General features: G+C 37.6%; 1 protein-coding gene across 1 annotated transcript in view; it reads left to right on the top strand.

Moving 5' to 3' along the window:
• The first annotated feature begins 1206 nt into the window (after window positions 1–1206).
• LOC109411303 (unconventional myosin-IXb) overlaps window positions 1207–23303 on the top strand; it is a 252594-nt gene continuing 230497 nt past the window's right edge. Inside the window, exons 1-2 of the mRNA XM_019684868.3 lie at window positions 1207–1345; window positions 21252–21362. Of these exons, the coding sequence (XP_019540413.3) occupies window positions 1337–1345; window positions 21252–21362 (120 nt within the window). The 5' untranslated portion in view covers window positions 1207–1336. The remainder of the gene's footprint in view (window positions 1346–21251; window positions 21363–23303) is intronic.

Genomic DNA, 23303 nt, shown 5'->3' with positions numbered 1-23303 from the left:
GACTTCAACACAAACATCGAAACGTTACAAAAATGAAAAAAAAAGTGACGGATATTTCAACTAGTTTCAGAATAACTTTTTAGTTTTGTGTTTTAGAACATTTTTTATTGCAGCAGTTAGTGTTGCTAGACTTTACTTCCTTAGTAACTTTGTTACTCCTTAGTAACTTAGTTACTTAGTAATTAAATTTGCCAGAAAATTTAAAATAATTTGAAAATTTTCTACACTGGTAAAAAACTAAACTTTTTATCACTTTTCAGAAGGTTTGCTGTACCCTATTTTAACACATTGAAAAGGGCTTAGAATTTGTAGAAAGTTGTACAAATTCAGGCCAAACATGTCTAAAGGTCCTATCTGCAGAAGAGAGGCTCTCTTTGGTTTCCCTCCCTTTCGTTAATATCTCAACTGGTTATTTGTATTATGATTGTCTCCTTGCATTGAACAATGGTCAAAACAATCTTCTATTGATTTGTACTGCAAAAATAGTTGAAAAATGTACCATTACATTGCAATAATTGATTGATTGATTGATTGATTTGTCTTTATTAAAGAGACTTTCAGCCCTTGGCTGGTTCGTCTCTTTGCAATAATTGAAAGAGAAAGTGAACTAAGAGAGCCTCTCAAATGCAGATAGGACCTATTGAAATGTTTGGCCTGAAATATGTTCATCAATAATAATGAAAGAAGTTTTTACATCCTGCCTCAGGTCTAAAGTATCTTTCCGAGTGTATCCCGGTGTAATCGAAGAATAGAAGTGCGAGCCAGGCCTGGATGGCAAAAAAATCTAAAGAAGACGAAGAAAAAAATCTCGCGAAATGTTGTGTGTTGTATGTAATTATACGAGTGTTATAAGCAAGAAGAGGAAGTAGCCTTGGAAAATAATAAGCGTCGTGACTGACGGACGGGTCGGGACGGGAGTGTATGAGTGAGACTTCAACGACGACCAGCGTCGTCGTCGCGAGCGGTTTGTCAGCGCCGCCCAACGACAAAGTGACGAGTGTGCGATCGACGTCCCCAGTGAAGAGGTGGGACGCGCGCCTATCAAACCCCACAAGCGACAAGTGGTGTGGCGTGGCGCGACGCGACGCCGGAGCGAGCGATAACAGAGGAAACCAAAATAGATATGGCGTGCTGTGATAGGGGGCTGCCGATTGCCGTCTTCATCGTCGACGGCGGCGTGGGGAGCAGAAGTGATGGAATGACGACGACGGGTATAAACGACGGCAACGAGCGGAGCTTTGTCGCTGCAGCAGCAGCAGCTGATAATCGTGAGAGCGCCAGGCGAAGTCGACGACTGCTCTACTATGATGATTTCGTCACGCTGGACTCGACGGTTATGATAAAGGTAAAATTGGGGATGAGTGACCGGGGCAATGTTAGCAAGCTCTGGAACCGTGAAATGTGGGAGGAAATTTGGGTCGGTGGTCTTATTGTGTAAATGCAATTTTTTATCTTTTTATGATTTTTGTGACTTTTACGATGCACCTTTTTTTGTTAACGGCATATTAGGTCGTTACTGTTCAATAGCATGTTTAAAAGAAATAATGCTCAAAAAAGCATTACACTGAAACCTTTATTTAGGTAGGATCCATTTAGGTAAAATCTATTTTTGTCCCTCCTTTTAGGTAACGTTACCTAAATAGAATTTGATGGTGTTCAGAGCAATTGCAGTACTCAGAATTACAGATAAAGTTGGTTAGGAATATTCGAGAACTTTCTGGAGTTATGGCCATCTGATCTACAAGTGTAATCAGTGATCTATTGCAGCATTATGAATGAAATTTATGCTTTAACAGCCTCATGAAGCTATGTGCTACCTAGCGTTGAGTTCATTGTCAGCTTGAGGATCTCCAGGAACTTCCTTGAATATAGGTCATCGGATCTTCTGACGTATTTGGTTGTCTGTAAGAGATTTACGACTAAGGCTCATACTCACACAACCTCAGATCACAACCTATGATCAAAGCATTTGAAGACGCGTCGTTTCGTGCGTGATGGTCGTTATCTCTTACGCCAGAAAACCAGATTTTCTTGAACCACCCTAAGCTTACTCAGAAAAATACCTCTAGATCGGTAAATTTCAAAGCTACATAAAAAGTGTCTTCAGCAAACTTGATCAAAACTGATAGATCTACAACTTTCCCGAAGAATGTATACAGTTATTCTTGCAAATAAAAAGTTTGGTTCCCAATTTCTTTGAAAATATAGACCAGTCTAATTTTTATGCACATTGGAAAGAGGGCCTTATTATTAGGGACAACTTTGTAGAAGACCATATTTGCCTAAAAACTCATTTGAAGGCGTTGAATGCATCTTTCCTCGTAAATCAGGTTCGTGGACCACTGTGCACAGCTCCAAGCATCTATGTTCTATCAAGTGGTGGGTTCTATGATTGTATAGGAGTATCCGACAACTTCATGGAGTTAATTCCATCTAATCAACAAGTGTAATTAGTGATCTATTGCAGCATTATGAATGAAATTTATGCTTACACAGCCTCATGTAGCTATGTGCTATCAAGTGGTGAGTTCATTGTCAGCTTAAGGATCTCCAAGAACTTCCTTGAGTATTGGCCATAGAATCTACTAACGTACAGAGCTTTTGAAGCCCCCTAAAGCCTTCGTGAAAGCTCCTGAAACGCCCCGAAACGCATTCTGAAACTCCTCTAACATCCCTATAAAACCTCCGTAAAATTTAACTGAGAGTCTCTGAAGTCCCTAAAACCCCTGTGAAACCTCCTGAAACGCCTTAAAATGCTTTGAAACGTCTCTGAAACCCACGAGACCTATGAAAACTACGAGAAATTTACCTGCGAGCCTCTGAAGAACCCTAAAACTCTGTTGAAACCTCCTGGGACGCCCTGAAACGCATTAAAACGCCCTGAAACGCCTTTTAAACCTCCGTTAAATTTACCTGAGGGCCTCTGAAGGCCCCTAAAACCCCTGAAACCTCCTGAAATGCCATGAAACTCATTTAATAGCATTGAAACCCATGATATCTCAGTGGAATTCACCTGCGAGCCTCTGAAGCCCCCTTTGAACCTCCTGAAACGCCTTGAAACGCTTTGAAACGTCTCTAAAACCCCTATTAATCATCCGTCAAATTTACCTGCGATCCTCTGAAAGCACCCTCAAACCTCCTGAAACTTTCTTAAAGGCAATGAAACGCATTAAAACACCTTGAAACGCTTTGAAACGCCTCTGAAACCCACATGAAACCTCCGTGAAATTCACCTGAGAATTTCTGAAGCCTAACAAAATCGCTCTGGAACGCCTTGAAAGACCTCTGAAACACAAATGAAATCCATGTGAAAGTCGCCTGAAAGCCTCCTAGCCCCCTAACATATCTTTGAAACCTACTGAAACGCCCTGAAACGCCATCAAACGCTTTGGAACGCCTCTTAAACTCCCGTGAAGTTCACCTGAGAGCATATGAAGCCCTCTGAACCCTCCTGAAAGGCCCGGAAACGCCTCTGACACCCACCCTTAAAAATTCCCTTGAAATCCCTCTGACCATCCTCCCTTTACATTTTCTTCTTCTTCTTCTTCTTTATAGCTCGACGTTCGCATTGAAACTTGGCCTGCCTCTCTTCAACTTAGTGTTCTTTGAGCACTTCCACAGTTATGAATTTAAGGACTTCCTTTGCCTGCCATTGCATGAATTTGTACATTGTGTGGCAAGTACAATGAACGAGAATCGAACCCGCTGTCTCCGGATGGGCGATCCATAGCCTTAACCACTAGGCTAACTGGAGACCCCCCCTTTACATCTGAAAAAAGCCTTAACTCCCTCCACTGCAAGCCACTTGTTCTTCTCAAACTTCTTTGCAACCTTGAACTCCAGTTAGGTAATGAATCCATTTAGGTAAAAATTCTGTTTAGGCAGTCCCGACTCATTACCCAAATTGAGGTTCGGGTGTAAAATATTATCCAATGCAATTCTTCTTCTTTATAGATCTACGTCCGCTCTGGAACTTGGCCTGCCTGGCTTCAACTTAGTGTTCTTTGAGCACTTCCACAGTTATTATTGATTGAAGGACTTTCTCTGCCTGCCATTGCATGAATTTGTATATTGTGCGGCAAGTACAATGATACTCAGATGCTCAGAGAGTCGAGCAAATTTTCCCGACCGGAACTGGAATCGAAACCGCAATCTCCGAATTGGCGGTTCATAGCCGCTAGGCTAACTGGGGACCCCATGTCATTAGGTCATTATAACCCAAAACCCAGTTTCAAGCCTCAATATATCTTTTGTTTATTAACTAAATGTAATGAAACTTCTAGACTTTTAATATTTTACAGAAACGAAGCAGTTAACGATTTTCTTTGTTCTTAAAATGAAACTAAAATGGCGTCACAAAAAAGTTATGAATAATGCATATTAGGATCATTATGACCCAGACATTTTAACTTTTATAGAATGATGAGTTTTTTACAAGGTGTCTACTACCTAGAAAAACCTGGAAAACCGGAAATCCTCAGGAAATTTTATTTACCACGGAAAAACTTGGAATACTTAGGAAAATTTCGCACCGATAAAAAAAAGAAATAAGAGTCCACAGAGTTTACTACATCGTTGATATGATTAAGGCTACAAGGATTTTTCCAGAAATTTCGTCAGGGTTTCTTTTTGGAATTTCTTTGGAAATACTTATTTCTTGAAATGTCCCCAGTATTTTTCACGAGATTCTTTCCGTATTTTTCAAGGCATTTGTCTCTTTTTTTTTGATACCTCAAATCAAAACCCAACACCCCCCCCCCCCCCCAGAATTTTTTTACAGATTTTGTCTATGTTATTCCTAGAACTCTTCTTGGAATCTACCAGAAATTATCCCGAGATTCTCGATGCTTCTTTTGGAATTTCATTAATAATTGCTCCCGGAGTTTTTGCAGGTCTTTATCAAAAAGTTCTCCTTGGATTGTCTTTTTGGATAACTTACGAGATTTCTTGTAAAAAAAAACTCGGAAAAATATCTGAATAAAACCCTGTTAAATTTTACGAAATACTCCGCAAAAACTTATTGGATACATCTCAAGAGGAACTTCGAAAGAAATCCTGAGAGAAACTAGGACATTTCGGAAAAAAAGTTTTGAGTGTAATTCCAGGAGGAAATATTTAGAAAATTCAATGAGAAACTGTATATCGCACGATCTGGGATGCTTAGAAGAATACTGTTTTTGGACTACCAGTTTAGTCTAAACGTCATACATATATCCCGCATTCTGGACCACTTAAACTAATACTGTCTACGGTGAAGTTGCTGAGACGAATGAAAACTTTCTTCTAGAAAACAATTAAGTTCGATATTTGCTCACTCTATTGCTTTAGTGTTGTAATGAGCTACGAGTTTGATCTAAGCGTCGTATACCTCACATTCTGGACCATTTCCAAGAATACTAGCTTCAGAAAAGTTGGTTAAAAGATTGAAAGTTTTCAATTCTTTAATTACATTTCTTTGGAAACTCCTTTGGAAATTTCACCGACAACTTTTTAGGAGTTGAAGTTCCGACAACTTTTTAGGAGTTGGAATTCCTTCTAAAATTTCTTTGGCAATCCTTCAGGAAACTGTTTTAGAATTTATTCGGAAATTCCTTTCGGAATTCCTTTAGCCATTTTTCGGGCTTCCATTCAGCAATACTTTTGGGGATACCTTGAGCATTTTTTCTGATTTTTTTTCAGCAATTTATTTGATTTTTTTTCCGGTTATTGCGATAATTTCCTTTGGAAATTGCTTCAGCAATTTGTTTGATAATTTGCTCTGCAAATTATTTGTTTTTATTTTGGAAATTCCGTTCAATAAATATTTCTTTTGAGTATTCAGCAATTGTAATAGAAATTTACTTCAAAATTTCATTGAGAATTTATTTGACAATTACTCAATGATGTATTTCTGCAATTTCGTCGGCAAATTAATTGTGAAACTCATTGTAAATCTATTCTTTAGCCACTCTTCTGGATTATTATTCAATCACTTAACCTAATTTACAGCTCTGGGGCACTGCGTGAGCGATTCCAATTGGAAGCTGTACATACACTTTGTACAGCGCCTAAATGTATTCCATTCTAATTGTACTACGTCGAACTGGATGCCGTTGCGCTGCTTTCACTTTCTACCCTATCATGGTAGAATGATGAGCACGAGGATGTTGATGTGTGACTGTTGGTTGTTTCGGTTTCCAGTCCGATTGGGGGTCCATTATGAGTTGCCGTTCGCCGATGTCCAAGTATCCGGGTTCATTTGAGCCATGGGCTCAGAAGAGGGTGAGTGTCAGCTACTCTCGGGGAGAAGGAGCAACTGGCGAAAGTGCCGGGGCTGAGATTGAACCCATGACCATCTGCTTATGAAGCAAACATGTAGCCACTACGCCACGGGCCTAGGCAACTCTTCTGGATACTTATTCGGACATTACTATAAGGCCTCCTAAGGTTATTTCTTCGGGATTCCCCAAAGTAATTTTTGTATCAATTCCTTTGGATAGTCCTTCGCTTATTCCTTTATGGTGCCGTCAGCTGTTTCTATGCAAATGTTTTTAGGAATCGCTTTGTGATTTTTTTCTTAAAATTCTTTGGCAACTTCCTTTTTTTAATTCTATAGGTAATTCTTGACATTTTATTCGGCTTTTCTGTCGGAAATTCTTGGATTTTTTAATTTGCAAAAAGTATTGAATAGTTGAAGGTCTAACGTGATAACAGACGGAATCCGGTGAGGATTTACAATAGGAATTTCCAGAGAAATTTTCTGAGGATTTACCGAACAAATAAAAAAAAATGCCAAAGAAGTTTACAAACGACTTGACTAAGGAACTTTCAAAGTATATGTCGAATGAATTTCGAAAGTAACTATCAACAGATTCACAAATGTAATTGTTCGGTATATTAGTGGAGGGATTACCGGTGAAACTCCCAAAAAAAAAATACTGAAGAAAATTCCGTATAGGAAGCCATATGAATTTACAAAGCAATTGCCTGAACAATTTTGAATAGTAATGCTGTAGGTATTTTGAAAAATTATAACCTAATTCAATTTCTAATACTATTTCCGTGAAATTTCCGTAAGAGTTACTGAACCAAGTTCTAAAATTGTCCAGGAAAACCCCAAAAAGTATTGGAATTTTTTAATCAAATCCAACAAAAAATGATGGGAGCATTTCTTAAGAATCGAAGAAATTCAACCAATGGAAATTCGAAAGATTTTCACAGGGTAACTCAAAGGAAATTCGACAAATCAATTTCCAAAGGAAATGCCGAATAAATACTCAATCAACACCCGTAGAAAAAAATCTAAAAAAATCCGAAGAAACTACAGAAAAGATATTTGACGCCTAAATCAAACTGAGAGCTCTAAGGGCGCTGTTATAGTTACGCGTGAGAGTGAGAGTGCGTGTGTGCGAAGCCGCAAAAAAGATTATCAACAATAGCAAATCCACGAAAATCATATGGATGCGCACTCTCACTCTCACTTTGAAGCGGCACTATGGCAGCGCGGTAAAGAACACAAGCGCCACGTAATGACTTAATTTCAAATCAAATTATTCTTTTATTAAGAAGCCTTTATTCTTTTGAGAAGCCTGTTCAAAGACAGTAACATATGAAATGGTCCAGAACGCGAGATATATTAGGCTCAACCAGTAAGCCGAAAAGAATATCTTTCAAAGTGAATCATCTTCTTCTTGTTTCTGGCTCGACGTTCCCACTGGAATAGGTCCTGCTTCTCCTCAACTTAGTGTTTTTTGACCACTTCCACAGTTATTAATTGAAAGGCTTTTTTTTTGGCCTGCCATTGGCATGAATTTTTATATTGTGAGGCAGGCACAATGATACACTATGCCCAAGAAGTCGGGAAAATTTCCTCCCTAGGCTACCTGGAGACCCTGGATCTGGATTGTTTTTCGCTATGTTCTTCCTTTTGAAATATAGTGGCGTTTTTTTCTCGAGTTACAAGTGTAATACCCTCCTAATGTTTCGATAGGTTTTGATAAAAAAAATAACTTATTTTTCGAATATCAGGCCCAGAGAAACATTTATTATTATACTGATTGTGGAAACTACCGACGGATTGGCAGAGTTATCCCTCTATGGTTGGCCGGTTAAAGTATAAGCGGGGTGATACTATTTCATCCGACGTTTCGACCCCTGATTTGGGACGTTTTCATTATTATTATTCTAGATAACTACCATCGTTACAATTCTGTGTTTGGCATCTTCATCAATTCTCCATGTGAATCAACTCGTTTGACATCTATAGCAAATTTGATTGGTTTTCTTGTTATACACTTAATAAACTCTTCAAGAATTTCCTAGATGTTGGTAGGGGTTACTTTTGGTGGTCTTATTGGTAATCGGATGCTGCAACGTATTTTAAAAACTATGACATTTAAACAGAACAAAAACGAATCAAGAGGGCATTGATACCACTGAAACACATTGGTTTTTATAAATACAAAATATAACAAAACAGTAGTGTTTAAAAATTCATATACCGTCGATGGGGGTGACAATGGGTCTGGGGGTGAGATTGGGTCAAAACAGAGAAACATAAGATTTGAAATAGCTCATCAACCATCGCTAATTTATATTTAAAACTTTATATTATTTCAAAGAGGAGATGTTTTTCCACGTCATGATGCAGAATAAGATGTTTAGCAATAATCGTTTTTTGTTAAATTTGTTGCTAAACTTACACTACCCGTCATAAGTACGGACTCACAAAAAGTATTGCAACAATATTGCATCACCCTGACTCACCTCGATATCTCTTAAACCAGAACAACTACAAAAATGCCGCCTTCAGTAAAGTTGTTGCTTTTGATCTTCTGAATAATTTTTCTGAAGACAGCATCTTTGTAGGTCCTCTGGTTTCGGAGATATCGAGGTAGAGTCAGGGTGATGCAATATTGTTGCAATACTTTTTGTGAGTCCGTACTTATGACGGGTAGTGTATATGATAAAACTACTAGTAAATCACTCTGAAAAAATTTCTCCTTCGTAATGTTTCACACATGTACCTAACCATAAATTTTCTTAAAAGTGGTTAGCTGTAGGTATTACCTGGTTCATACAATGAAAAAAGTGGGCTGTCAATGCACTTTTTATTTAAAAATTCAAAATTTTCGACCCTATGTCTAAATATTAACCCTCTAATACCCAAATTTTTGATTTTGATCTAAATATCATTTTTCGTCATCTAAAATCGATTTAAACATGTTTTGGAAGATGATTCTTTTTAATTCTCGATTTCGTGAATTTCAGTTTTTGATTTTTCTAATTTTTATTTTTGAACATCCCCACACTTTTATATTTTTCCTGGAAGCCAATTTGGCGAACGGATTTTTTGAGATGAAAACATTTTGAGATTTTATGATTATTGTTGAAATATAATTATTTTAAATTTTTTTCACAGAAAATTTTATTTTCCGTGTAATTTTAAGGAAAATAATTTTAGAGTGTATTCGATTCCCTTAAACTATTAAACAAGGATAGAATGATATGGGAAAAATTTAAAATGTGTTAATTGTAGCGATTCAATACAAAATAAACAATGACTTTTAACAGGTGACTAAAACATCAATTTTTCAATGATTTTTAAAAAATGTAAATACGTTTTAAAATACACCAAAAACCATTTTGAGATAGACAAAACAGTCCTAAATATCAGCCAAAAATATAAAAAAAAATGATTTTCCACGAAAAAAAAATTACAAAAATGCTCAAACTATACCCCGTCTAAAGGCGGGATTGGGTATTAGAGGGTTAAGAATGGGGGTGAGATTGGGTCAAGCAAGTTATTGAGTGCACACAACCTATACTAAAAATTCAACTTGTTATTCAGTCCCCATGGCGTTAGAGTGATGCTATGTTTACCGTATCTTCATAAAAGCACTCTTTTTTTTAGAAAATATGTTGAAGAAGTGTCAAACGAGATCATTCATAAAATACATAAAAATACTAAAGAGAGTTTACCGTCGTGCTAGGACTCATACAAAACTTATTTAAAAATCTGTTTAAATGTTTTTGTGAGCGAGGGTCTAGTAATGTGATACGTTGTGTAACATAATATTTGAACGACCCTCTATCTTGAAATGGAATGATTCGCTTTGGCAAAATAGAGGTCCATGATCATGTACATAAGAGTTTATAACTGAGAGTTTGGTTAAACATTTCTTATGCATACTAAAACTATATTGTTTTTTTTTAATCGATCTTCCAATGCGCCCCTTCCTCATTGTAATCCCCCTCCTCTCATGGAGGTTGAAACTTTAAATGAGGATGATTATGGTGGCTAAAAATGGCGATACAACATACAAACGTTATTTTATCAAATTTCAACCATTTTTTCGGTTATATTTGCCCTTTTAGATGGATTAATCATCTTTTAAAATTACCTATGTTTTTTCGCCATTTCGGTTTCATTGTATTTTAAGTAGATTTACTGGATACGATCAATAAAATTAACTTATATTCTTAGATAGGCGACTTCGAATACTTTGACCCATTCTCACCCCCTCTAAGGGGTGAGATTGGGTCATTTTTCATTCATGTGTAGTTTAGTAAGCAATACACATATTGTGATGCTTTCTTGCTCAACTATCATTACTACATAGAAGAGTATACACACCAAATAAAAAGTTATTCCGACTTCAATTGCATTAGTTATATAATAAACTATCTTTGAGTATCCTTTTTTTACCCATTCTCACCCCCAACGACGGTACTTAACAACTTGCATACAGTCGTACTAGATATTTTGTACGCAACTTGCAGTATACAAACTTTCATAACAACAAATAGCATGGAACGAGCTCACCGATCCATGTGCATTCCGCCAGTGCTCCATCGCTGGCCGAAAGGAACCTGATTTATGTCGTCGCCTACTGTTTGGATCTAGGCGTACCATCCGGAAAAGAAACTAAAACAATACCAACAATTATGGATGCACGATGAAGACCGAACTTGTCTATATTTCCGACTACAAAATTATATCAAGTTTATATCATATTGTGTTATAACATCATATTTTTGATTATGAAGATGTTAAAATAATTTTTCTATAACTTTTTGTGTTACAACTGGATGCATGATTATGTTAAAATAACTGAAATTGTTACAAAAAAGTACACTGGTCTAATCAAGATAATAACTTATTTTGCTACAATTAGATCGAAATAATAACAAAATGTGATATTAAAATTCATATCACATTTTGTTATTATTTTGATCTAATTACTAGTTCCTATCAAAGTTTAATACAATTGTGTAACATGGTCTAAATATCGAAAAATCAAAACTTAATTATATTACAATGAGTCATCAAACAGCACTTATAGCATAATGTGATATTATTGAGTTACAATATATAAGAACACCAATGATGTTGAACATGATTTAATCACGATGAGCTATAAGGTACACCGGGGCAAGTTAAAACGGGTGGGGCAGGATGAAACACGAAGTTTTGAAATGGATTTCAATACATTTTGGAAATTTTTCTTTCTTCAAAAGATTGTTTGAATCAAAAACTATGTGTTATGGCATTTAAGCAGTTTACCATCATTGAATAACTATAAAATTATGATAACCTGCTGTTCCAACTTGCCCCGGTGTACCTTAGATATCATGCTTTGTTATAATTATATTATATTTTGTTACAATTTTCTTGTCGGTTTGTCCGATAGAATTTTCAATGAAAACTTTGATTTGAACAACTATTTATAGTGTGTAGAATAGGACAAACTTTTCATCCATAGATGAAAGCGATATATCAGAACAGTACAACAGGAATTCCCCAGTAAAGATTCATATCAAACCCGGAGGATTTTTTTGGCATAGAATGTTTGGAGAAATCGCAATAAATTTGCCATAAATTCTCTCAGAAGATCTTTTTTAAGTTTCTTCTTTCAGAAATTTCATCAAAAATATCTTACGCTAGGTTGCGTCTTAAACTCCCCAAAAAAAATTAAACAATGATTCAACGCTTGGTGGCCAGAGAGGCCTATATGACTTCGGCGATGAAACCAAGCATAACAAACGTGTTTGAGGCCAGCGAGGTTGCGGCAGCAGCGGAAAACAAATTGGCTTCTAAAGGTTAATGAACTTTGGAGCATGTTTGAAGAACTTAAAAAAAACCTGAAGGTGTTAAGGGATTATATGTTGATAATTAAGTAGACATTCAGTCTATGCATCGTTAAAATAAAAAAAAAACTTGGTTTCGATTACCAGACAAACAAAAATTCAAATTTATCAAAATTGTTTTCTCTTCAAACTTAACTGCTGCAGCGCAGTTCAAAAGCGTCAATGCCAAACCAGTAGAATGCATGCATTTTTCAATTTCCGAAAAATCGTCGGAATGTCTCTTTTCAAAACCTTCAACGGCACAGTGGGGCGCCCGAAATTTCCTGACGGATTAGGATCCGCGCTCTCGCATTCGGTTCTTCGGAAACATTCAGAGAATCCTCCGTAGATCTTAATCGTCATTCTCCTCAACGCCATCAGCAGCGCGCTTTAGCGCGGGGTTTATGTTCTCCGCAGAGTGGACGACAGAGAAAAAAAATGGGCAAAATATTTAATTTATTAAAATATTCATTCCATACTGGAAAAGAAAACGAACAATCAGCAAGAATTACACGCTGATTAGGGATGAGTCGATGCTGGCTGTTGGCTCTGACTGGTTGTTGTGAGGCTGTCAAAATCCCAGGTTGGGAGCGTTGCCCAAGGTATTCTCATTGGTTGGTGGTGGTGGTGCCAAATGGGTGTCCGACATAATCGTTTTTCAATTTTTCAAGCGAATATATTATCTGTTACGGAAGATTTACGGCAGCATGATTGGTTCTAGGGGGAAGATTAGAGTGACGTAGTTAGGAGGCTAGAAACATTGTAACAATCAACGTAATCCTACATAGGTTTGTGGTTTTCAACTTTGTATTATTTTTTTATTAATTGGATGAAAGTTTGACTGTTTTATTAAAGCTGTTTTGATTATCGGAAACGTAGTATTATTAATCACAAAACGATTTTAACCGTTATGTGTCCGACATTTTTTTGCTTTTTTCTACAACGTGCTTTTTAAATGGGCGCTGGGTACCCGGGTACCCTGTCGGCTACATATGGCTTAATTGTTTAATCCGACGACGTTTCGGCACAGGCGATGCCTTCTTCAGGGTTCGTTAAAGATCAAAAATTAATATTTATACTTCTGTTGCGAAATTATACATAAATTAGATGTTTAAATTAGGTAAGCGGCTAAAATAACAGCAGCGATAAACGTGCGGCTCTCCAGCAAGACCTGAGGGTGACAAGTTCAATTCCAGGTTTGCGTAGAAACTTTTGTATTAGGAAGAATTTTCCTGGATTTTCTTGGACCAAAGAACGCTGAACCACCCTCACTACTTCTCCTTAAAAAAAAATTAAAAAAAAATGTTGTCAAACCGGTGAAATTCGATAGCCGACTTGCTAGCGATGATTGAAATTGCCATGCCGCCAACTTTTTTTCTTTCCTAGGCGACAAACCAATTCGAAGTAGCGATTTTCAATCGGTAACGATCGCAATTCCCGCCTGAACAGAGACCTAGTCAATCCCCATCGAATCCGTGTTTATGACGATCGCAGACGACGAGCCCGGTCGTTCGTTCGTTCATTGGTAGGCCTTATTTACATACTCCGATCGTTTATGTTTGTCATTTGTTGGCTAATTTAAATATTTAGCTTGGCGTCGTCGTCGTCCTTGTAGTCTCGTTCAAAATCCGGCAGTGTGACAAAATTGGCGCGCGTTTTTTCTGTTTTTCTTCCATTCTTAATGCTCTTATTAACCATTTGTGACAAACTTCTCGTACGGTTTTCGAAGAATCACACATATGTTCTTTTTCTTCAATATTCCATTCGTTCGTTGATGACGACTGTCACCGAACGTTCTCTGATGATCGTTCTTGATCGACCAATACTGGCGGACGACTAATGCTCTGAGGACATGTGAAAACGTGTTTTTTCGGTGTGTGAAGATGTTTGATTTGAATCGACTGCTCAAATGCGTTGAAATGAGGAGTTGGATGAACAAGAGATAGAACTAGAGCATGAGTTTGAGTATTTTCTCACGATCAAAACAGCAAGCGAATTGCACTGAATAATCAACGTGCTTAGCAGACTGTGCAATGCTAATTCCCCGCCTCACTAAAGAGGTCATACACTTTGAAATAGTCGGTCATTTTGAAGAAAAATTCTCGAAATGATGTACCCTAAACCGGGGTAACATTGATCAACATTTTTCGATCTTTCTTGATTAATTCCGTGGTTCAGGCAAACGTTACATGTTACATATCTTTGAAACATGTACTGGCCCTCTGAGTAAATGTTCAGCCACTTGAACAAGACTTCATTACAGAACAGTTCAGGGTCGTCCAGAATGTCCCAAAAGTTTAAAATAATATCCAGTAGACTTCAGGTTGGTTCAGTAACCGCGGTTGATTATGCTACGTTACTCAGTATTGAAGATATGGCTACTGTTACGAGTGTAGACCTGAAGTTTTGAACTCCAAGGTAGTTTGGCTGACCTGTACTATCTCTATATTTTCTCTAAAGGTTTCAAGAGCTTTACGAATCCCAGAAGATTATGTAATGCCATTATTAATGCTGAAAACACATGAAATTATTATTGTAGATTTGAAGGACTGCATTATAGAACAGTTTGGACGACCCTGAATGTCCCAAATGTTTATTATTATATCTAGTAGACCAACCTGAAGGTTCTGTAACCGCGGTTGATTATGCAACGTTACTCAGTATAGCAGATATGGCTACTGTTACGAGTGTAGACCTGAAGTTCCGAACTCCAAGGTAGTTTGGCTGACCTGGAAAAGCTCCATACATTCTTGTAGATTTGAAGGACATCACTATATGACAGTTTGGAAAACCTAGATCATCCCAGAATATAAAACACTTTTTGATATTCTTGACGAAGGTTTAATGAGTGCAGGTAACTCATATCCAAATTCAACTTTTAGAACAACTTATTTGTCAATTATTTCGTTTCTCCAAACTTCATGGTGTTCAGGATGTTCTAGGTTATCAATAAAGTCCCAAATACAAATATTTCTATTTTTTCTTTAATAGAGGACTCAATTTGCAACAATTTTGCCGAAGACAGTGTTCTGTGTTATTCAATGTGTAAATTTATACAGCCGTTTCTATGTTGGAATTGGAATTCCTTCATGAATTTCTCTACAAACTCCTCCGGGGATATCTTCAGAATCTTCAGCAGGAATTTCTCAAGGAAATCATTCATTAATTTCTTTACAAATTCATTCAACGATTTCCCCAGGAACTCCTCTAGAAATTACTCCAGAAACTTCTTCAGGCGACTCTTTCATGGATTTCTCTTCGAACTCCTTCAGGGATTTCTCCAGGAACTCCTTTAAGGATTTCTCCAGAAAGTCCTCCAGGGATTTCTCCAAGAAGTCCTTCAAGGTTTTCCCAAAAACACCTCCAGGATCTCCTTCATGGATTTCTCTACAAGCTCCTGGTGGGATTTCTCAAGGACCTCCATCAGGAATTTAGCCAGGAACTCCTTCGTGGATTTCTCTACGAACTCCTTCGAGCATTTCTCCAGGACCTCCTTCAGCGATTTTCCCACGAACTCTTTCAAGGATTTCACTACGAACTCCTTCAGGGATTTCTTCAGAAACTTCTTCAGGATTTCTCCAGGAACTGTTTCATGGATTTCTTTTTGAACTGCTTCATGGATTTCTCTACGAACACCTTCTGGGATTTCTACAGGAACTGCTTCAAAGATTTCCTCAGGAAGTCCTTCGTGAATTTCTCCAGATACACCTTCAGGAATTTGTCCAGCATCTCCTTCATGGATTTCTCTATGAACACCTTCGGGGGTTTCTCCAGGACCTCCTTCAGGAATTTTTTCAGGAATTTCCCCAGGAATTTCCTCAGAAATTCCTCTAGGATTTTTCAGGATTTAATCATTTCTTCAGGGATTCATCTAGGAAGTTCTTTCGGGATTTCGTCAGGGGTTCATTCTCGAGTTTTTGTCTGGAATTTTAAAAAGTTTCGTCTGGGGTTTCTCCTGGAGTTCCATCAGAAATTCATCCAGAAGATTGTTCAGGGATTGTGCAGAAGTGCCTTCAGATGTTCCTCTAAAAGTTCTGTTAGGGGTTTTCTTCTGGAGTTAATTCAAGGATTCCTCTAGAAGTTCCTCCTTATTTTTTTTTCTTGAGTCCGTCCAGGAATTACTTTGGGGATTCATCCAGGAAGTTAATCTTGGTTTTCTCTAGGATTTTTCTCAGAAAATTCTTCAGGGTTTTCTCCAAACGTATTTTCAGGGAATCCTCCAGGAGAGATTTTCCCAGAAACTCCTTCTGAGATTTCTCCTGCAACTCATTCAGGGATTTCTCCAGGGTCTCCATCGGGAAATTATGCAGGACGTCCCGTAAGGATTCCTCCAGAATTTCCTTGAGGGATTCCTCCTGGAATACTTTCAAGGATTCCTACAGGAATCCTTTGCAAGATTTCTCCTGAAGTTCTTGAGGGATTTCTCCTGTAATTCCTTGAGAGATTTCTCCAGGAATTCTTTCATGGATTTCTCCAGGAGTTTCTTCAGGAATTCATCAAGGAAGGTTTTCGTGGATTTATCCTTGAAATCTTCCAGGATTTCCTTCATCAATTTCCCTAGCATGTATCAGGATTTAGCTTGGAGTTCATTCAAAGATTCTTCTAGGATTGGAAAAAGGATTGTTTCTTCAGGAATTCTTCTATGAATACATTCAGGGATTGTTCTTCAGGAAATTTCTTCTGGAATTGCTGGATTTTGAAAAGAACTTCTGAGATTCCCCTATGAACCTGCTTAGGGATTCCTACAACTTCAAGAATTCATAAAAAGATGTCATTTGGATTTTTTCCATCCAGGATTTTTTTCTTGTTTTTTTTTTAGAAATTGCTTCAGGATTCCATTTGGGTATTCCTTTAGAGAATCCTCACAGGTTTCTCCAGGAGTACATTTAAGAATTCATTTCGGGATTCATCAGAAATTTCTACGGAAATACCTGTAAGGATTTCACTACAAATTTATTGAAAATTTCTCTTGGAATTGCTGGAGAGATTTCCCCTGTAATTGCTTTGAAGATTTTTCCTGGAACTTCTTCAAGGACTAGTCCAAAAACTCTTTCAATCATTCATCCAGGAACTCTTTAGGGGATACCTTCAGGAATTCTTCCATTCAGGGGATGAGGAAGTTCCTCCAGCGATTCGGAAACGCCTTTCGAACCATATATTCGTATAAACATAATTTTCTGCAAATGTCATCGTACAGCTGCACAGCTCTTTCTTCCGTAGATCTATTTAGAGTAAGGGGCGGCAAAAGTTCGACTCTACTTGAATTTCCTATTTTTTTCATAAAACTGAAGCAAATGGAAAGAAATGATTATTATACTGTACTGTGTTTCTACCATCCTTGAACTAACACAAAGTTACCCAAAATGAAATCGCACGGAATTAATTTTCAAAAATCAAGATATTCCGTACTTTTCGTACTGCCGCAAAAGGATAATTTTTACAATGTTGACATTGATTTGTTTCCTGTTCTGTTTACGATATGAAGTGCTACAACCAGCCATTATATAAAGTACCCAAGTAGTATTTTTTTAGTCAAACGGACTGGGAGAGGTTCTTAAAACTATCATAAAACCAAAATAAAATGTATAAGGTTTTATGGCGGTTATCAAATACTCTACAAGACTAATTGGTCATCAAAACGTTACTTGGGTAGTATTCTTCTTCTTCATCCTCTTCTTCTTGTTCATGGCTCTACGTTCCCACTGGAACTTGGTTTGTCCCTCTTAAACTTAGAGTTCTTTGAGTATTTCCACAGTTATTAAGTGAAGGGCTTTCTTTGCCTACCATTGCATGAATTTGTATATTGTGAGGCAAGTACAATGATACACTATGCCCAGGGAGTCGAGAAAATTTTCCTGACTGTAACCGGAATCGAACCCGCCGTCTCCAGATGGGCGATCCATAGCCTTAACCTCTAGGTTAAACAATTTGGGCGGGGGGTCTTATTTTAGATACTTTTCCCTGTAACTCAAATTAAATGAGTTATAGTGGAAAGTGACTCTAACAGGACGCACACCTTATCAATGATAGAGCTTTATGTTTGTTGAATTGACAACTTCCGAATCGACTAACATGCTTTAGCGACAGGTCCAGTTATTGGTACAGACTAGAATATCTATAAATGTTATCCCGACTAGAAAAATCTATCAAGTTTATAACACATTGTGCTATGATGTTATAAAATTTTTCTATAACTTATTATGTTATAAACTAGGTTGATGTTAAAATAACTAAAATTGTAACAAAAAGTACACCGGTCTAATCAAAATAATAACCTATTTTATTATGATCTGATCAATATTATAACAAAATATGATATAAATTTTAGCTTCAAGAAAACTAGTTTCCATCATATTTTGATACAATTGTACAAAATGATTTTCTGAATGTCAAGTATTGAAACTAAATTATTTCACAATGAGTAATTAAACAACATTTATAACATAATGTGATATAATTGAGATATAATATTTTTAAACCCTAAAGATATTAAAACTTGATTATATCACAATGAGTTATAAATATCAGGGTTTGTTATAATAATGTTATATTTTTGTTAGAATCTTCTAGTCGGGATGTAACAGTGTACCACAGTGCTTATTACAAACTTTGGTCCACGTTTATTTCATCTCCAACGTCTTCAATCTTCCCGCACGATTACGGTACAATTACAACTCATTCTTGCCCGTAGGTGTTAATCCGCTATCCCCGTCTACAAAAAACCGCCGCCTCCAAACGCAAATGTCCGCCTTCTCATATGTCATCCCCAAGCAACAACAGTTCGCACGGTTTCAAAAACCTGTAAATTGATTTATGGGCCAATTGCATTCAACTTGTGGACCTACATACTCTAATACTCTAGACTAAAGACTAGACGCCAGAGAGAACTTGGAAACCGTCCACATATAAATCACTTCACATTACGCAAATCACCCTCCGATCATAACAAGTTCATTTCCGCTATACCTAGCAGGCAGCCAAACGTTACGAAACTAGCAACAAGCAAGAGCGTACCTAAGAGCGGTCAGTCACTGACCAGTGCAGTGAGTTCGCGCTTAATCCCTTGACTGAGAAAATTTGAACTGATTGGAGCTGGAGTCCAAGTATCATCGCATTCGCGAGGCGAATTGGTAACTTTTTTATCAGACTTTGTAGCAGGAGTTGCTGGAGATCGTGTGAATTCCACAGTCTTGTTCATTTACCAACTGAGTGTGGACGCATAGCTGGCTTCTTTCATGCTACCAACTAATATAGTTTTCTTTGATCACCACACTTTGTTGCTGGGTCCAAATTTATTCAGTGGTTGTCAAATTGTTTTCCTGGGTGCAATTCAGTTTGCAGGTCAAGTTCTGTAAAGTCCAGAAGGACATGCAATGCAATGAAACTGCATTATAATATTTAATTTACCCATGGAAATTTTGGGAATTGTGCCAACATCCAGAAAATTCCCATATGTTTTGCCATAATCTCATATTACAGGGACCTTAGGCCAACAGCCTACTGTTTCCGAAACCCAAAAATAACCGTTACTGAAACCGAAAAAAAATCATATTACAGGCTCTACCTATATACTAGAAAATAGTTCGTTTCTTCAACTGAATTCTGAATTCTAGCAAGCATTGTATTACAAGCATAAATATGCTATTATACCTATATGCAGATTTTGTTATAATCAGATGGAAATTCTAACAAAATTTGATATGACAATGATTTTATTGCCCTTTTTCGGCTACATATACCAGTCGGCCAGTATGTCTGAAATACACGTAAAAACTTGTAGTATTTTTAGGCAAAGTACGTTTAATGTATAATATGCCTCAGGATTACTAGTTTCTATCAAAATTTGATACAATTTTGTAACATTGAATTCCAAATGTCGAAGACACAAAACTAAATAAGTTATGAAATAACATTTATAACATAATTTGATATAATTGAGTTATAGTGTTTTGAAAACACCAAGGATGTTGAACATCATTATATCACAATGAGTTATAAATATCATGGTTGGTTATGATTATGTTATATTTTTGTTACAATTTCCTAGGTGGGTGGGTATGTTTAGCATCGAAGAAATGTTCGAACTGTTACGTTTGTTTAGAAACCTGGAATCGTAAAAACTACGAAAATATGAAAATTCGTTCCCGTGCTAGTGATTTGTGAAGTGAGAACCCCTGTTTATATATTGTGGTAGTGATCGCAAGCCATCAGCTGGTTGCCCTGGTAGAGTTCCAGCGGACATCCGCTTTCAGTTTGTCTTTTGAAGCTAACCTGGAGCCTCGTAGCCGTGCGGTTAGGGTCACCAAGCTTAAAATCGCACCATGCTATGGGGTGAGGGTTCGATTCCCGCTTCGGGCGTTGAAACTTTTCGTGAGAATAGTTTCTTCCCCGTTTCCACTGGTGCATGCTCCGTTGTCCGTTGTCTAATGTTAAGTTTAAAACAGTCTGTACAGCCGAAAGCTGAAGACGTTGTCCGTGTCTTTTTTAAAGTTTTTGCTGCTTCCAGGTATCAATCCATCAGCTGTAGCTTCGTCGTCGTTGCATCGTTGCAAATTGCTGTTGATGCACTTTCAGTTTCGTTTATTCTCACTGTGATCAAACGGAGTTACCTACGCACTCGTGTTAAAGCGAACTATCCGATCTTGGTAGATTCTTTTTGATGAGTATCCCGCGATCGTAGGATGGTAATGGCAAAACAGCGGCTGGCAATTAGAACTATTTATCAGTTATGTCTACCACTAACTGTTGATGTTGCAGTGATGATGGATGATGTTAAGGTGGACAAGGATGTGGCGATTGATATATCGGTACGGTACTCTGCGAATGTTACTAGCTATTGTGCTAGGCTTAGGCTAAAACATGGAGTTCTATTGAAGCTATGTCAGGTTTTGGGTGTGTTCAGAAAAGTTGATGACATTAACCCAAGTAGGATGTTGGGGTCAATATAACCCAGGCATGCACGCTGAACGTGCTCTACGCCATCGTGGTGCAAAACTCCTAACATCTTAGGAAGATTGATAATAGGTGGCAAAACATAATTAGTGACAGAGGGATTCAGTGGCAACCTGACAGATATAATTTCATTGCCAAACCAAACCTAAGGTACTGATACTAATCCTATGTTTCATTTGTTTCCATTCCAGGTGTACGTCGGGGCGCTGTCACTCCACTATGAAGCGCTCAGCGTGGAGGCCTCCAAGCAGACCACGGCGGAGGAGATCGTTTCCTGCATTGTCGAACGGCTGGGGCTGACGGTAAGGATAGTTTACGGTTGTTGTACGTTGTATAGGTGCAAGACAGCTCAAAATTATTTGCGTTGTCGGAGTTTTTGGCAAATGATGGAAAGCAGTGTAAATTATCTACCTTGGCACCTTATTGCCCATAGAGAATTTCCAGCTAAACGAACGAATCACGTAGACATGACCTTTTTAAATCCAGTGAAATTGTCTTATGTATGAGCTTTCATCCAAATATGTTTTTCATGTTATTTGTTGAAGGACATATGAAAAACCCCAAATAGTCTCCTTCAATAAATTGTAACTCGAAAACGGTTTGCTAGTTTGAATGATGTCTTCAAAGATGTTTCAGGATATTTGAAGGGCTTTTAGAAAAAAAAAATACACTAATAATAATATCCATCGCGGATCTCTGTCACTTTGGCCAGACCCTCCCCGTCCTCCCTAGAAGTCTACGTAGTTTATGGACAGGCCCCTTCGTGTAAAGGACCAATTCTCCTGAGATTCCTCCAGGGATTTCTCTAAGAATTACGGATTTTTTTCGGTTATTCCTCGGTTGATTTCTTCCGGTATTCTTCCTTTTCTTTGGAATGTTCCTTTTCTTCTTTTTAGCCTAACTTTTCCACTGATTTCCCCGGGATTCCGGGTTCTTTTCGGAACCTACTCCAAGACTCTTCTCTGAGGATTTCAACCGGGATTTTTTTTTCAGAACTTCCTCCTTGGTTTCCTCCTGGTAGTTTCTTCAAGAATTCCACTCGGGATTTTTACAGGAATACCTACAAATTTTGTTCCAGCATTTTTCGCCAGATATTTTTCATTAATATCGTCAATAATTTATCTCTGAATTCCCCCGGTTATCATAGGATTTTACCAATGGTTTTCCAGCGAATCCTCGTTGATTAATTTCACGATTGTTTTTTTACAAACCTTCCGAAATTTCTATAGGTATTCATTCACGGGTTCATCTTGTATTTTTTCAATATTAATTCATTACCACAACAATGATTGATTCCATGGATTCCTTCAGTGATTCCCTCTGGAATTCTTTCAGGAATTCACTTTGCATTTCCCCCATACCCTCTACAATCCCCCAGGGATTGTCTCTGGAATTTTCTCTACAGATTGCTCTCAGTATTCGTTCAGAACTCCTACACATATTTCTACCGGGATTTCTACCGAGATTGCAGAATCCATCTTTAGTTTTTTCAAAGATTTTTCGTGGAAATCGTTCAGATTTTTTTTTTCAAAATTCTTCCATTGATATTTTATGAAATTCCTTGGATGTCTTCCAGAACTCTCTGAGCATTACTAAAGAGATTCCTCCATGGATTCTTGCCGGGATTTTACATCCTGAGAATCCTCCATTATTTTTAAGCACTCCTTTATAGATTACTTTTGAGATTGCTCTCAGGGATTTTTTTCATGGGTATCTCCAGAAATTTCCTTAACGATTCACTACGGAATCCACCTGGTATACAACAATCCTCCAAGGATCACTCTTTTTGTTTTCCCAACGGTTTTCCGTTATTCACCCAGAGATCTCGCCTCAATCCCTCAGATATTTCTTAAGGGATTGCTACAAGGATTATTTCCGGATTTTTTTTTTCGAAAATTCATTCCGAACATTTTCCGGGAATTTTTTGCAGAACTCATGTTGCATAATCCTGTGATTTCATCAGAGGATTTTGCCTATTTTTTTTGGAGATATTTCCAAAACCCTTAAGGTATACCTTCAGGTATTCTATCTTCCGAATTTTTTTCAGGGTTTCCTCCCAGCTATAATTCAAGGGTACCACCGGGATGCCTTCCAGTTTTTTTTTTCAGGGAATCTGGGATTCTCTTTAGATATATTTTTTTTTCTTTATATATTTTCGAGGGATTCCATCAAACATTTCTTCATGATTTCCATAACTGCTCATGGACTGCAAAATAGTGAGTCGACAACCTGGAGCTTCCAAT

This window comes from Aedes albopictus, chromosome 3 (genome assembly GCF_035046485.1).
Source record: "Aedes albopictus strain Foshan chromosome 3, AalbF5, whole genome shotgun sequence".
NCBI classification, from domain to species: Eukaryota; Metazoa; Arthropoda; class Insecta; order Diptera; family Culicidae; genus Aedes; species Aedes albopictus.
Note: the sequence above shows the minus strand (reverse complement) of the source record. Positions and strands in the feature narration are given on the sequence as shown.